General features: G+C 39.8%; 1 protein-coding gene across 1 annotated transcript; it reads right to left on the bottom strand.

Annotated features, from left to right (window-relative positions):
* Positions 1-405: 405 nt before the first annotated feature.
* On the bottom strand, positions 406-5790 carry LOC115663353 (uncharacterized). The gene is made up of 13 exons (XM_030585359.2): positions 5481-5790; positions 3642-3779; positions 3361-3442; positions 3103-3179; positions 2899-3005; positions 2169-2286; positions 1959-2075; positions 1777-1868; positions 1365-1431; positions 1197-1275; positions 1011-1102; positions 732-875; positions 406-635 (listed from the first exon to the last, which is right to left on the bottom strand). Exons 1-13 carry the CDS (start codon positions 5742-5744, stop codon positions 609-611), a joined length of 1404 nt encoding a protein of 467 aa, XP_030441219.2. The 5' UTR covers positions 5745-5790; the 3' UTR covers positions 406-608.
* Positions 5791-15847: the final 10057 nt, after the last annotated feature.

Below are 15847 nucleotides of genomic sequence, written 5' to 3'. Positions count from 1 at the left end.
TTTTCAGTCACGTTCATTTTCCCTCTTTAAATGCTTCAAATGACGGACATTCGGCTTTTAATCTATCAATTACAAAAGACAGATTCCCTTGTTTCAGTCTTCATCATGTTTGGTCCAATTTGGATAGGTAGTGTGAAGGATGATCAAGTTTTAGGCAAATGAAATCTTCCACTGCACCACCATCTTCTTCATGATTAAGCTTGTTAAGTTTGCAGCGAATTCAAGTGACAAACAAATATGGCTTTCAAAGTAAAATCTCTAATCCCCATTGGCCTCAAAATTCAAAGTCATGTATATCCCAATCGCCAAGCAATCAATCATATTGAAATTTCCAATATCCTTCGTCAACAAAATTATAAAAGAGATTCAATGTTAGAGAACGCCATTATAAAATACTATACCGAATAAAGTGACAGCGAATTGCTAATTATGTACAGAAAGCCCATAAATGTGGAGAAAACTGCAGTTCTCTAACCTCACTGAACAGAGCATATATTTTCTGTATGAATTGCAACAAACCGCAATATAATAAATGTGGCTAGTTGCTTCAATAAATATTCCGCGATCGAGTGTCCTTTCAGAGTTGGAGATCGATATCAAGCTTCCTATCATCTTCCAATTCCGATTAAACTCAGCTGCCATAAGAAGAGTTATCAATTTTGAGACATTGTCAGACAAATGAGTAATGTTTTGTAGTTGAAATAGAATAATAGAAGGAGAAGCAAACATACAATGTTATTCTCAGGACGCCTCCAGTAGAAGCCCTGGAGGAAAACAGGCAAGACATTTGTTGCAGCAAGGACATAAATAGTCATTGCGTTCTTCCCTATCCACTCCAAAACTGTGGTAGTATGCCTAAGTCCACCGAAATCAACCTGTTGAGAAAAAGCACATTAGAAAAAACCAGAATGTGTGGAACATAAGATAAGACTTGAGAAGGACAAGATCCTCACTATAGTGTAAAATGTTAACGAGTTAATACATGACCGAGGAAATCGACAATGCATTACCATCAGGTATATTAAGGTGAAGAGAATGCCAGCTACACCAGCAGTGACAGCCATGTAGCTACATGTGTAGAGAGCCTTATTCACATGCATGCCTGTAACGACAAAGCAAATGATAAATAATTAATAAGACTGTCCTCAGAACTGATAGTTGATTGTGATAAATAATCAAGATCGAAAGTAAATCACCAAAAAGATCTAATGCCAGGCCTAGAGCCACAAGAAAAGAAGATGAGACCATCCAGTGGAAAGTTCTATCCCCATGATCCTGGAAGCAAAATGCCAAAAGAAGAAAGAGGTCAAAAAGGTAATCTCCATTGGGTAAGATAAAATCTCGGCAACAGACTATTCCCTCACCTTAAAATGGACAATCACATGTCCAAAGTGCAAGCCAACCAAGCATGTAACCACGGCCATCACTGAACTGCATACGTAAAGCATACACATTGTTGGAATACATGAAATCAGTAAAAAATCAACAATTGTCCTTCTCCACAAAGAAGGCAACCACATATATCATTGATGGCAAGTTGGGTAATTAAATCACTAACCTAAACACAGAAACAAGAAAGATAATGAATATACAACATGCCTTTGGCCTTTTTACAGAAAGAACCACTTTTGATATAGCACCTAATATAGCAAAATCTGCAACTTCACCCCCCCCCCCCCCCCCTTCAAAACCCATCTCTTCTCTTTATCTTACCACCTTCCACTCTTCCATCCTAGTCCCTCCCCCATTCCCTGATGAGTAGTTCTCAAAAATCACCTTAAAAGGCCTTCAGGATCAAAGGGGGCCTGGCACCATGATGGAGCATTAGCAGGCAAAGGACCAGACTCTGGAGAATGAATACTGCATTGCTGTGAAAGAGAATGAATTATCAGAACAAGAAGTAAACAAATCTGAGATAGGAGAACCATAGACATAGAAGGCAAATATGATGAAGAGACCTTTGTCCGTGCATATGCTGGCTTTCTGTATAAATGTCTAATTCCCAACACCTCACGATCAATCATTGCAACAGCATTACAAGCTGGTCCAGTATTTCCTCGCACTCCACATTTCACCTTTAAATGGACAATTTTTAGCACCTAGTTAATCATAAATCTATCAATGTGATCAATCCAGGAAAAGATTGAGCAATGAATAGAAAAGTTCACCAAAATTCTTTCTTGTGAAAGGGAGGGAGATTCAGTTGGAATCCGATACTCCCAGTCGGGCACATACAGGCCATATAATAATGAAATATATACAGTGGTAAGCACAAGTACCACGGCCCTGGAAGAAGACATGGACATGGCATCAGCTAAGGAAGTCAACATGGTACAAGAATAATGCAGTCTCAGGGAATATCATCACAAATGTGGTCAACCAAGGCGAAAAACTTTTAAATTGACAACCCTGAAGAGTTATTGAGTCAAAGGCCATTCATTACCCTAGGAAAAAAAAAAACATGTATGTCTTGTAGAGAATGTCGGATATCCAGAGGTTTTTTCACAGACACGGGAATGAGGCAGAAATTTGTTGCTTTAGTTACTTGATAATACTCGAGCGAAATTCTTCCCATCAATGAAGACGCACAAGTCCCATTCAAGTGGAAGTGGTTTTAAACCTTCTTTAATTAACACTACCACCACATTAACTATTACCGTCATTATCTGAGTAATTATTTTGTCAATCGCTAAAATTCCCTGTAGAGCAAGCTGAGAAATCTAGCCGGCTTCTTGCCCTAAATATGGAAGAAAATCACTCAACTAGCATGGCCTAGCAGAGCAATGATATTCACAGTATTTCCAGTTTTGGAAACATTGGGACTGGCTTGTCCAGCCTCTGGAAATCAAAACAATTCAATAGTGAGAATAGGTACTCTATTTAATCTAATTACCATACCAATGACTTCGGTATTTCTTCAGCAGAGAAAATGCTGACTTAACATCATCATCTCCCTTCAGCCAAATCTCACATAGTGCCGCAACCATAAATGCTATAGCTATTCTCTGGAGGGGCAGAAAGGTGTTTACCAAGTAATTAGACAGCATATGAAACTTCAATAAGAAAAAACAACTAAAAGAAGAGCTTTATAAAAGCACATACTTGCAGTATTCCCATAAATCTCATTTGTTCCATGTCCACTCCATAATCAAGACTACCAACGCCATGAAAATAACCACCTGAAGGGAAAGAAATGGCAGAAAGAAGGCATAAGATCCTAGTATGATACAGACCAGAAAAAAAAAAATCCAGTCGTAGATGAAAGAAAAGGTGACGTAAACCTCATTCAGCAAGTAAACAACAAAATCTGCAAAGAGTACGTTACGGCTGTCACATATAACCAAGAACTACGTACAGTACCTTGGAGGAAAAGACCTAAAAGCAAAAGCTTAAGCGCCCGAAGAAGGACTTTCCGAGTTGCAGAAGCTCTGCACGGCATTTTCTACAAGCAAAAGAAATCTGTCAAATCATTGAGTTCATTAAAGTAACTCCCTCAATAGAAGTCAAGAAGAAAGAGGCAACATACATAGGAGGCACCTAGCTCTACGATTTAGGATTTGAGGTTCAAGATTAAAAAAGCATAGCATATTAGATCAGACTGAGTGCTTGAAGATGTAAAGAAAGAAATCAGCAACAAGTACCTTGTACCCAAGTCCCAGTGAGACACCAACAATAAACAGGAAAAATGGCATTACATAATCTGCCAGAGTTAAACCATCCCATGGTGAATGGTTGATGGCAGGGAAGATTCCACCCGCATGATCCACCACAATCATTAGCTGAATAGAGCAAATTAAGAGCAGGTAGAGTAAAAGTCAATTTCAGAACCCAGAAAAATATATCAAAGAATCTGCAAGCTGAGGGATACAGTCACTAAGTGATTCATGGTTCGTTAATATACCTTTTCCAAGATCGCATGTGGCTGAAATATTACATCATATGTTTCTCATGCCTTTTACGATTGAAAGCTTCCCAAGTACATGGGCTAATTATTGATCATTTAACTAACAGGAAAAATCCCACTCCAGAGCAAACATGAACAATCTGACTTGAGAAAGTTGCATAAATACTGGAATTGAAACTCATTTCTTTCTTACCACTTCATATCCAGGGAATCATAACATCAGTCAAGATTGTAAAAGTTCTACGTAGAGAAATATTGACAACATGGTATATGAACTACCACCGTAATTCAGCCACAATGTCCCTGCCTTCAACAAAACTATAGCAATTAATGGCCAGATAAGAGCCAATGCATCCTATTGCATTTCTCGCAGAGCTAAAATAGACTTCATTTAGCGCACCTAATAATTCCCTACAACATATTTAAAAAGGAGTAATTCACTTCCGATACATTTGGAAACTGACGGGGACAGATTTCATGCCCGAGCACTCCCAGAATGAGTTTTACCAAGTTAAATGAACTTTTGACTAATGCATCATTAGGGTGGGAGTTTTTGCCCTATCTGTTTTGGAGTGAAGTTCGACATGTCTAGACTCTCCGGAGCTAGTGACATCACCTGAAAGCATATCATTCCAAAACCTCCCCTATTGCAGGAAAACCGTATGCCGGGTTACAATTATTTCTTCACAGTGTAGCACTAGGAAGAACACTCGTTCTTTTTTCCGTATTATTATATCTTCAGAATGTGGCAATAAGAAGAAAGCTCCTTTCTTCCCTTAATGTGAGTAGGATGGAAAGCAACTTTATACGCAAAGAATAAATAATAGATTCCTCTGTCTTGACTTTTGCTCTAAGTAAAGAAGAAGCAACAATATCCATGGCATGCAGGGTCCATGCGATGGGGCCAGGTGTGGGTCTTAGATGCTTCATCAAAGGTTATTAACATAAAAATGTTATAAAACTAAAAATACCTTCTCCAATAATTTCTCTTTCCTCTGTTTCTCAGGTTCACAAGAAATGGAGAGGTTGATAGCCGGCCAAAGCCTCAAAACTAAGGAGAATTGCATGAGAAGAAAACAGTACCTAATCCATTGCTCATTTCCCCAAGCTACAGTAAGGAGGCAAAACAATTGCATTATCAATGACTATGATTAAGATAATTAACCAACACCTTGTCCATAATTAAGATAAAGCTTTCGTATGTTTCTGAGGATAACAGTGCGTCTACCACTATTATCTGGACAATAGTAGATACGTCCGACCGGCCACGACCTCCGGGCACTCAAATTCAACACTTCCGGTGCCGATTCTACCATGCCGGATTAAAGATAGTCGCTACTCCTAAAAAAGGTTTCACATCCCCGTCAATATCAAACTTTATCAATCCAACAGCAATAAATCTGTTGAACCGACGGCAACTTTCCGGTGCGCCGATCCTGGGATTCCGGCAAATGCCCACTGAGAATGAGCATTGTGGGGCAACCCCAAAAAGTTTCCTAGTTCTACCAATATCTTAACGGTTGACTCGCGTCGCTTTCCTAACAAGATGAAAAAAAAGGCTGAGGGCGACATTTACCACGACGGAGAGGCCGCGAAACACGTCCAGAGAAACAAGCCGCTGCTGCCGCCGCTCGGATTCCCTGCCGCCGCGGCGAGAGGCCGATCTCGAGCCGGGAACCCGCCCCGCCGCCTCGACGTCGCCGACGCCGACGACGAAGCCGACGCCGGCGCGCGGGAGCCCCGCCTTGGGATCGGGAGAAGCCTTCTCGACGTCGCCATTGGCGTCCTCCGTCCGCACCCGCTCGTACGCCCCCATCGCGTTGTGGAACTGCGCTGCCATCCCGCGACGAGACTTCTTCTTTTTTAACTCCCTCCCGCCCGCCCCCCTCACCTCCCCTCCCCTCCAAGAGAAAGGAAAGGAAAAGAAAAACCCACCAAGGAAAACGGAGCAGAAGAAGCGCTAAAGGCCCGGAACCGGAACCAGAACCAGAAAGAAAGAGAATGGCGGAGGAATCCCCCCCCCCCTCCGCACGCGTCGCGTGCGGGGAGGAATCGTCGGCGAGCGCACGTAACCTTTCTCCGCTCCGCCGTCCTGGGTGGCGAAGACGACGACGACGACGACGCACGACGACGACGAAGGAAGAAGAAGAAGAAGAAGGAAGGAAGGAAGAAACAATGGAGGAGTCGCGTAGGGAGTAATCCTGCGTGGGAAAGTGGAGGAATATATGCGATGCCCGCCATTTAATTAGATAATATTCCATATTTAATTTATTCGAAAGCTACTTAAATTAACGTATTATTTTGTCTTATCTGGCTGGTATTTAACCCCTTAATTATCTTGCCTAATCAGCCCCGGATTAACAGCTCTTTGGCTTTCCCCCTGCTCGCTCCCGTAAGCAGCCGAGGTGGGGTCCACCCGGATGACGTGGCGCGCCGTGAGCGGGCGGTGATTTTGATTTTATTTTTTCTCTCTTTCCGTTTGTTTTTTCTTTTAACCGAGTTGCGGGGGCGCGGTGGGAGATGGACTCACACTCACTGAGTCCCAAGGGAAAATAAATATCGCGGGACCGAGCCCGACTCGGGCGCGCTTCCGGAAATCTTTGATGCGACCGCAGATTCAGGTGCCGTTACGATTCTATTGGAATCCCCTTCCTTTTTCTTACGATTATTATTATCATTATTATTAGAGGCAATGACATAAACGGTTTCTAAATTTTGACTCAATATGCAATTTGATCCCTAAACTTTTAATTTATTCAATATAATCTCTGAACTTTAGGCTAATATTCAATGTGATCCCCAAACTTTTTTTTTGTTCAATGTCTTCTCTGAACTTTTAGTACGTGTTCAATTCAGTCCCTGAACTATATGAAAATGTTCAATATAGTCCCTGAACTTGAATTAATGGAAAGGATTGCATTGAACATTTTCATATAGTTCAGGGACTGAATTAAACATGTACCGAAAGTTCAGGAATAACATTGAACAAAATAAAAGTTTGAGGACCACAATACACATTGGATTAAAGTTCTGGGATTACATTGAACAAATTAAAATTTCATGGACCAAATTGCACATTGAGTCAAAATTCAGGGACTGTTTGTGTCATTTTGCCTTATTATTATTATTATTTAGAGTTAATACCACAAAAAAACCTTAAACCGATATACCTGTAACAAATTTACCCTCCATTAGTTTCCGTTAAATTATATCATCAAATTGCTAAGTTTGATGACATATGGCAGTTAACAGGTCTACCAGTTTAAGGCTTTACCCCTCTTTTATTTGTCACAAATTTACCCGTTTGTGATTTTTCGTGGTATTAATCCAATTTAACGGAGGGAAAATTCGTCACGAGTGTACCGGTTTGGAGTTTTTCGTGAAATTTATCATAAATATTCCAGTTTGGGATTTTCACGGTATTAAACTATTAATCCTATTTTTTATTTTTTATTTTTTTGGGAGAGGGGGGGGTGGGGGAGCTAGATTTTCTATTTTGTTATTCCATCGGTACCTCCTCCATTAAATTGACGTTACGATGGGTAGTTGAAGCCGAATTTTGAAAGAGAGTTAAATAGAGAATTATTATGGAGCTGGTTAAGGGTTGTTATTATTGGAGCCGGTATTGATTTGGGTTTATGTTTTTTTATTTGTTGTCCGGGTAATATTCGATTTTAATTCCACCTAGACCATTGTGTGAATTTTGAATATCTTTCGAAATCGATATTATTGTCGATCGATGTCGCGTTTCTTTTTTTCCCTCCTAATGTCTTGAAAATTACCGATATTCAAGTTCAAGAGCAAATTGGTTGGATCGTCTTTTAATTTTGTTTTATGTAGATGATTCGTCGAGGTTGTTGTCATCTTTTACGGCATGTGATATACATATTGATTTCAAAGATTTTCGATTATCATATCCCTCGTGGGCGCCCCACTACAAATTTGGAAGGCGATAAGTAGGATTGGGGTAGGTCGTGACATTGACATAATTAATGAGTTGCATGTGAGATTAGCCTAATTTAGAAGCCCCATCAAATATGATTGGCTCGTCTAAAATAGGCCGAAACGCGCGCACCACTAAGGCCCCTAAAAGTGGGCAAGCATTGATGGTCTCAAGCCGGGATAAGGTTTCATTGTGCACCAAGAATAATCCATCTATTCTAAGTTTCGGGGCGAGTTTGTCATTAGGAAAAATCCGACACGACATTCATATTGGAGCCATGAAAACGGCTATTTTTCGCCCAAGAGCTTACCACAGAAACATTAATCAAAGTAGAGAGGGAGTGTGCGTATGTGTGTGTGGGTATCCTCTTAGAGTTAGGGGCGAGTGGATGGGGAGTCATCGAATTTTCGGCTCAGAATTCGAAAGTCATATATCCACGATCGCTCAAAAACTGCTCTAGATCGTAGCTATATGTATGGAGCAATAGCTTCGGCTTAAATCGTCGTTCTTATATGCTATACCGTTCTTCAAATACCAACTGTGATATTACAAAAAAAAACTCAAAACTATATTAACTGCGATATGAATACTTTCTAACTTTTTTTTCGTGTCAATAAAAATCCTAAATTTGCCGCGTACAACATAAACACCTCGGACCTCCAGCCGGCGGGGAGGGGGGTTGTGTCTTAAATTCTGTTCTGATGCCCTCCTCCTGGCACCGCCGCCGCAGCAGAAAACCAACCAGTTGGCTTATGCTTCAGCCAATTTGGCCACTGTTCTTCCTCCTCCTTTTTTTATAACCTCAATTCTCGAGAAAGCTCTCAGACACGCATTCCCAAGACCTGATGCACGACATAAAAAAAAAAGTCAGTTCCCCACTTGGAACGACACGACAAATGTCTTTTGCATACTCTCCAAGTCACTCAGTCAGTCGGTGTCCCTTTTCTCCTTTCTTTTTTGGTTATGGTAGCGAGCGCCATGAATTAAATCACAGTTCAATACGAAAGGTTTAGGCTTTCAAAGCATGGGCGACTGTCGTCGTGTATCGGGGGGGCTCGATGCACAAGGATCTCTTTATGTGCTTGTTTTGTGTAGGGGTGAGCAAGATGGACCGCCAAAATTGAGACCGAACCGGACCAACCGGTTTAGTTCGGTTCTCGAAAATATCAATCCAGTTCCTAGTTCCTCAAAGTGGAACCGGTTTCGGGCGGTCCGGTTACCGGTTTTAAGGTGGGAACTGGACCGGACCGATAAATATATATATTTCTAATTTTTTCATATATATAATATTTAATATATTTATGAAAAATATTTAATATTGGTCCCATTGGAACGATCGTTCAAATTTTTCATATATTATATATATTTCCAATTTTTTCCATGTCTTTATGGGATTAAATCAGAACTGCAAAGAAAAGAACGGAGCAATCACTTCCTGGTTCACAAATAATATTTAATATTGATCTTATTGGAATCGGACCGGACCATCGGTCCGGTCCGATTCACGGTCCTAAGACTAGCTGGTCCAGTCCCCAGTTCTTGAATTGGATCGAACCGGACCGAGAACCGCTCACCCCTAGTTCTATTCTGTGCCCATTCTCTTTGTAGGAAGAAGCTACTGAATCTCTCAGCTTTAAGCTCCCCTGTCGTGCAATGGACAATGCCTTATTGCCACTGTAGATGGGTAGATGATTTGGCTTCCCTGTGTTCCGAGAAAAAATTGTCCAAAAAATTCTTAATGTATTGTGCGGCAACTAATTCAGTTCTAAAACTTTCAAATGTGTAAATTTTAATCATAAATCTTTTGATAACTTTGTAGTCATGAACCTTTCGATTGTGTCAATTTAATTTTAAACATGTTTGACGAATTGTCAATTTAGTCATCGATTTGCTAATTTAGGGTGCATTTGTTTCGCGGAAAACTTAATGATAAAGGAAAATATTTTCCGAAAAATTATTTTTCAGGAAAACACTTAGTTTTCCTTTGTTTGGTGATACACGATGAAAATCGTTTTCTGATGTTTGAATATCATTGGAAAATGATTTCAATCTTATGATTTTATTTCAAGCAATTAAAAAATCGATTTTTTAATATTTTTTAACATTTGTATTTCTCATTTTTATTTTTCTTTTCTTTTTTTGAAAAAATTGGAAATTTTATATTATTTTTCTCTTTTCTTTTTTTCTTTTCTTTCTTTTTCTTTTGCCTCCGCCGTGACCGGCCGGCGACGGCCACTGGCAAGCTCAAGGCTTGCCCAACGATGGCCACAGGCGAGCCGCGAGCTCGCCGACCTTGGCCGAGCTCGGTTGGTGAAGCTCGAGGCTTGGCGCCAGAGGCCGCCGCAAGCTTGCCGGCCGTCGCGGTGGCCGGCGACCGGCCTGAGGAAGAAGAAAAAGAAAACAGAAGAAAAGATAAAAAAAAAAAGAAAAGAAAAGAATAAATAATTCGATTTTTTAAAATAATAAAAATGATTTTTTAAAATGAATTTTAAAAATAATAAATAATAAAAATATTTGATTTTTTTAATTAAATATGTTTATAAAAACAATTGTTTTATTAATTAAGGACCCAAGCTCAAGCGCCGAGGACCTGCGTATGGCCTTTATGGATTCAGGCTGGAGGGTCGGAACTAGAGCTCGAGTATCGGGGACCTGAGCATGGCCTCTATGGACAGGAGTTCGAGTGTCGGAGCATCGGTTACGGGCACTAGGGGTTCGGGCTCAGCCTCAATGGACCCAGGTGTGGATGCCGGGGGTCCGGGTCCTAGACATCGAGGTCTTGAACTCAGCCACCGAGACATGGTCGTGAATGTCGGAACTTAGGAACCAATGTTGGGGTTTTCGTGCTTAAGCATAGAGTTTTGCGTTCAAGTGCCGATAGCTAGTTATGCTTCGGAAAACGTTTTCCGATTCTTTCAAAAGGGAAATTATTTTCCTGAATTCAAGCTTTGATAAGGAAACATTTTCCGTTGACTCATTTTCCTAAGCAAACCAAACGCCAGAAAATGAGGAAATTGTTTTCCTGGAAAATGTTTTCCGTGAAACAAATGCATCCTTAGTCTTTTCGACCAATTTTGGCGGAAAATCGCTTATGTGGCCGTCCTACGTGGCACGGCTGACACTAACGTAAACAATTTTTGCAATTTTTTAATCTTATGAATTTCTTTTCTTTTCTTTTCCTTTTTCTTTTTTTCTTTCTCCATTTTTCCCTCCACCGGGCATCGTCGGGCTTCGTTCCTCAGGTGAGGGACACCTGCGCCTGGACTAGCAAGGGCAGGGTGAGATTTGGTCTGGTTCGCGATTCAACTCCTCACGAGCTAGAATTGGTGGCTTCTTTTGGTGCAAGGACATAGCTTGATTGGATCTAGCTAGTGCCGGGATATTCGCGATGTTCGGCCGAGTGAGGAGTTACTGTTGATGGTTTATAAGAGCTATACGGTCCAATTACATTGCGGAGGGTAGGGAAGTATTTCCCTTGAATGTATGGTGCGTTTGTTTTCGAGAAAGTGTTTTCCGAACCTTCATCTGTTTAGTTGTCCGAAAATGATTTGGTCAACCAAAAATACTTTCCAGTCAAGAAAAACATTTATGTATAAATTTAGGAAAGTGAATTCCCTAATTAAAACAGGCGAAAACGCTTTCCAGAATTGATTATCTTAAATTGTAAATATTTTATTTTTCTTTTCTTTTTTCTTTTTTTTCCTTTCTTTTTTTTCCTTTCTTTCTCTTTTTCCTTCTTCCTCCCTCCGTCAGCTGGTCGTGGCAGAGGAAGAGGAAAAAAAAAGAAAGAAAAGAAAAAAGAAAAAGAAAAGAGAAAAAATAAAAATAATTAAAAATTCGATTCAAAAAAAGAAAAGAAAAATAAAAAATAATATAAAAGTCGAATTTTTTTAAAATAAAAAATAAAAAAATTTCGATTTTTTTTGTCCAACATAAAGTCATGAGATTAAAATCATTTTCCAAATAATATCCAAACCCCAAAAAATATTTTCGATCATATATTACCAAATAAAGGAAATCTAACCGTTTTCCTGGAAAATGATTTCCTGGAAAATATTTTCAAAAAACGTTACGTTTTTCGTGAAACAAACGCACCCGTAGAGTTACATATTATTGTGTGTTGAGTATTCTTCAAGATTTCGTACTGACGATCGATCACAAGGTCGGAGTTTTGGAGATTCATATAGGGCCAAAAAAGCAAATTGCAAAGAGATTGCCCATATATTTTTTTCTCATTTGTTGGTTGTACGGTAAAATAAAAGAGGGAAAATTTGCAATTAGCTTATGGAGGGAATGGTCACATCCTACATTGTTTTTTGTACCATTATGCCCTGGAGGATAATAATAGTATATGTCAACTCTTTGATCTGTTGAAGGAATATTATAGTCATTAGGGGCGGACACCAAAATTTGAAAGTTGTCTTATATATAGTACGGATAGGCAAAATTTGGGAGTGTCCTCATAATTTCTTAAGATTTTAGGTCTTTCCTATAAAAGGTAAGGAAATTTGAGGGTTTGAGGATATTTCAATTTATGTCAATGTTAAGCTAGAACTTTTTTACTTTGTTTAACATTATCAATCACAGCAGAGGTGAGGAATAAAGGAGGAAAGGATATGGCCGTGCAACTCGATTGCACATATGTTGTAATAGACTTGTAATTGGGTCGGAGCATGCACAATGCACGTGTGCAAAATTGAATAGGTTTGTAAGAAAAAAGATCGAAACCGGGCCCCGGACTTAGGCTTCATTAGCCATCTCTGGATGATCTTTTAAGTGATGATGGGAAAGAAAGATCAAAACGGGGCCCTCGAGACATGTGCTTTTTGGTTTGAATCTCAACCGGTCTGTTTTATCTTTCTGTACTTCTGATTGAAACTTCAACTGCACTCCTCAACCAAGCGGCTATCGGAAGAGAATGAGAGTCAAGTGTTATGCATATACGTTCCGGGGCTGAGTTGCTGCTGAGAAGGGGAATTCTCTCTTTTGTGACAAATCTTTATATGCTATGTCTAAGGACAGATGAAATCCTGCAGAAACTGAATTTTTTTTGGAGCCAGACTCTCTTTGGAAAGAAATGTTGCATTCTTCCTCCTTTAAGCAAGGTACATTTGCTTGGGAGGTACTTAGGCATGCCATTATTTTCAGGCAAGTTTTAAAGTTGATGATTGCAAAATGCTTACTAATAAGGCATTTGAATATTGCAGATTTGAATCACTAACGGTCCGTTTGGTTGCAGTAATGGAATAAGACTAATGTGGTGGCTATTACATTAAGTGTAGAATGCCCAATCCCCACCTACTGTAATAACGGTATCTTAGCAACACTTCCTAAAGACATTTAGAAACCGCACACGCCGCACAATTGAATCGAGCGCATATGGCACGTTTTTCACCTCCCAGCATCATTTAATTCGGAAATCATATGCCACAATATCAGATCAAAAGATTCAATGACCTTTTCTAATGCCAAAGAGCTGCAAAATCTAGATCAAACAAGATTCAATCACCTTTTCTAATGCCAAAGAGCTGCAAAATCTGAAGTAGAGGTGGCAATATGGTCAGAAATCCATTTATTAACTCATTTTTAGTAGGTCTAGGTTGAATAAGGGTCACTTGAAATTTTGATAACATGTCAAAATGTGTTTGCATTATTAAAGCTCAAGTTTATATGACTCAAATATGAGTTGAATATGGGTTTGCAACAAATCCATATTCAATTCATATTTGACCCATTTATGTTATTAACTTGTAGCCTTGTAGGCTAAATAGCTTAAGTGTCATTTAAAAAAAAATATTTTGTATATATTTTTTTTAAAATCGAATTTTTTTTAAATCGAATTTTTAATTATTTTTTATTTTTTAAAAAATCGAATTTTTAATTATTTTTAATTTTTCTTTTCTTTTAATTTTTTTCATTTTCATTTTTTTCCTTTTTTTTCCGTTTTCTTCTTCTTCGGCCGATCGCTGGCCACAGCGACCGACCATAGGCGAGCTTCGAGCTCCGTGGGCGAGCTTCAAGCTCGTCCAGATCACGAGCTCGAGCTCGTCCAGCGAGCTCAAGGCTTGTCCATATCGCGAGCTCAAGCTTGTCCGGCGAGCTCGAGGCTCATCTAGATCGTGAGCTCGAGCTCGGCCAGATCAGCGAGCTTCGAGCTCACCAGAGGTCGGCGAGGCGCGAGCTCGAAGCTGGCCGAGCTTGCCTGCGGCCGATCGCCGGCAGCCAACCGACGAAGAAGGATAAAGAAAAGTAAAAGAAAAAGAAATATAATTAAAATTTTCATTTTTAAAAAATAAAAAAGAAAATAAAAATAAAAATATATAGAAAAATATAATTTTTTTAAAATTATAAAAAATTGTTCACTTATTTTATATTGCATTGAAACATTTTAGCAATATGATATATTTTAAGAAACAAGTTTTTTTTTTTCTAAATTGGATTTTATATTAAAGTCTTTTAGGATACGGGTCGAGTCGGATATGGGTCGTTAAATTTACACTACATGAATATGGGTCAAAACGGGTTAAATGGGTCTTTGACCTGACCTGACCCGACGCGACCCGATCCACTCGTTTGACACCCCTAATCCGAAGATTGAAAAATATGAGCAACTTGGTTAATGTTGACACCTAAATTTTGACTAACCATTTAGTGATTAATTACTTAGAAAATTAGGGATTAAATTTTAACCCCTAAACAAAAATATCAAAATCGCATAGCATATAGTTTAGGTTCATATAGATTAACTGCATTCCACATCGAACCGGCGGTGGCAAGTGAACTGAAAATCCATCGCACAAACCAAGCTCGAGCACTGAACGAAACTCGGCTCACTCGGAAGACGGGGGCCGAAAATCACAAGTCTAAAAGGCCTTGATTGTCTTAATTTGAGCTTAAATCAGCCCATTATGTAACAGCCCGAATTTCGATGTAGTTCCAGGATCAATAAAATTGACAATATTTCGCATTTCATTTTAGTAAGTCTCGCCCAGAGCTGATCACTCTCGGGATACTAACCAATAGGGTATGGCTAATTAGAAAGCGGTACGTGGACCAAGGATCCGATCGCGAAGCGGACACTGATCACGAGAAATGATGAGAGAATATTATAAACCAATGTGGATCGATCTTAGGAAAAGTAACGGATTTGGTTTGGTCAAGGCCAACGATGTACAATCGGATCGTAGGTGATTCTGCATGACCGAGAGTGCACGTGGCCAACCAATCCTGAACTTAAACCGGACGATCATGACCTTTGGGATTTGTGATAATTTCTCATTCTCTCAATGATTAGGACCGTCATGACTCGGATAACCCTAGGTCGATACGCGTAACCTCTAGACAGCCGCCCGTTAGTGAGAGACCCTGAAATTGGAAATCGAGCGAGTTTTAGTCACGAAATTGGACCCGGACTTTGATACCGATTTTCGAAGGTTTAAGAGACTATTTTTGCGAATCTGACGTCATATCACGCTGGCCACACATGTTTGGAGTTAGTACGAGTAAAAATTGGAATTTCGGTCCGGGGGTGAAAAATTACGATTTTGCCCCTCGGGACGCCAGCGTTGTTTTTCGAGGCCAAATGAGGTTATTTTTCGAGGCCGATGCCATTTTTGGGTGGCCATGCATACCAGGAGTCGTTATGGCCAAAAATTAGAATTTCGACAAAAATTGAAAAAATAATATCATTTTATTCCCGAAACTTCGACGTGGATTTTCGAGGGCTTGCGCGATGAATTTCGCGATTCCGACACCACATTATGTTGGCCACGCTCATGGAGGGTTGGTACGTGCGAAAATTGGAATTTCGCCCCGAGATCGGAAAAATGACGGTTTTGCCCCTGGGCTATTTTCGGGTCCGAATTTGTGGAAAAAATTTGGGGTAATTAAATATGGATTATCAGCTGCATTATTGGACCTAAAGACCATATTGCCCATCAATTATTTAGCTAGAACGAACGTCGGCCGTTGGATTAGGGGTATTTTGATCAAAACCGTCG

This window comes from Syzygium oleosum, unplaced genomic scaffold (genome assembly GCF_021117445.2).
Source record: "Syzygium oleosum isolate NSW1041296 unplaced genomic scaffold, Sole_v2.1 Sole_v2.19, whole genome shotgun sequence".
NCBI classification, from domain to species: domain Eukaryota; kingdom Viridiplantae; phylum Streptophyta; class Magnoliopsida; order Myrtales; family Myrtaceae; genus Syzygium; species Syzygium oleosum.
This window is presented reverse-complemented; position numbering and strand designations above follow the sequence as displayed.

Excerpts from the sequence above, each read along its gene's own strand:
- LOC115663353 (XM_030585359.2), bottom strand. The coding sequence starts at position 5,744 with ATGGCAGCGCAGTTCCACAACGCGATGGGGGCGTACGAGCGGGTGCGG. Across the intron at positions 3,180-3,360 it reads TTTAGGTCTTTTCCTCCAAG|GTGGTTATTTTCATGGCGTT; the intron begins GTACTGTACGTA and ends CTTTCCCTTCAG. Across the intron at positions 876-1,010 it reads TCACCTTAATATACCTGATG|GTTGATTTCGGTGGACTTAG; the intron begins GTAATGCATTGT and ends TTTTCTCAACAG.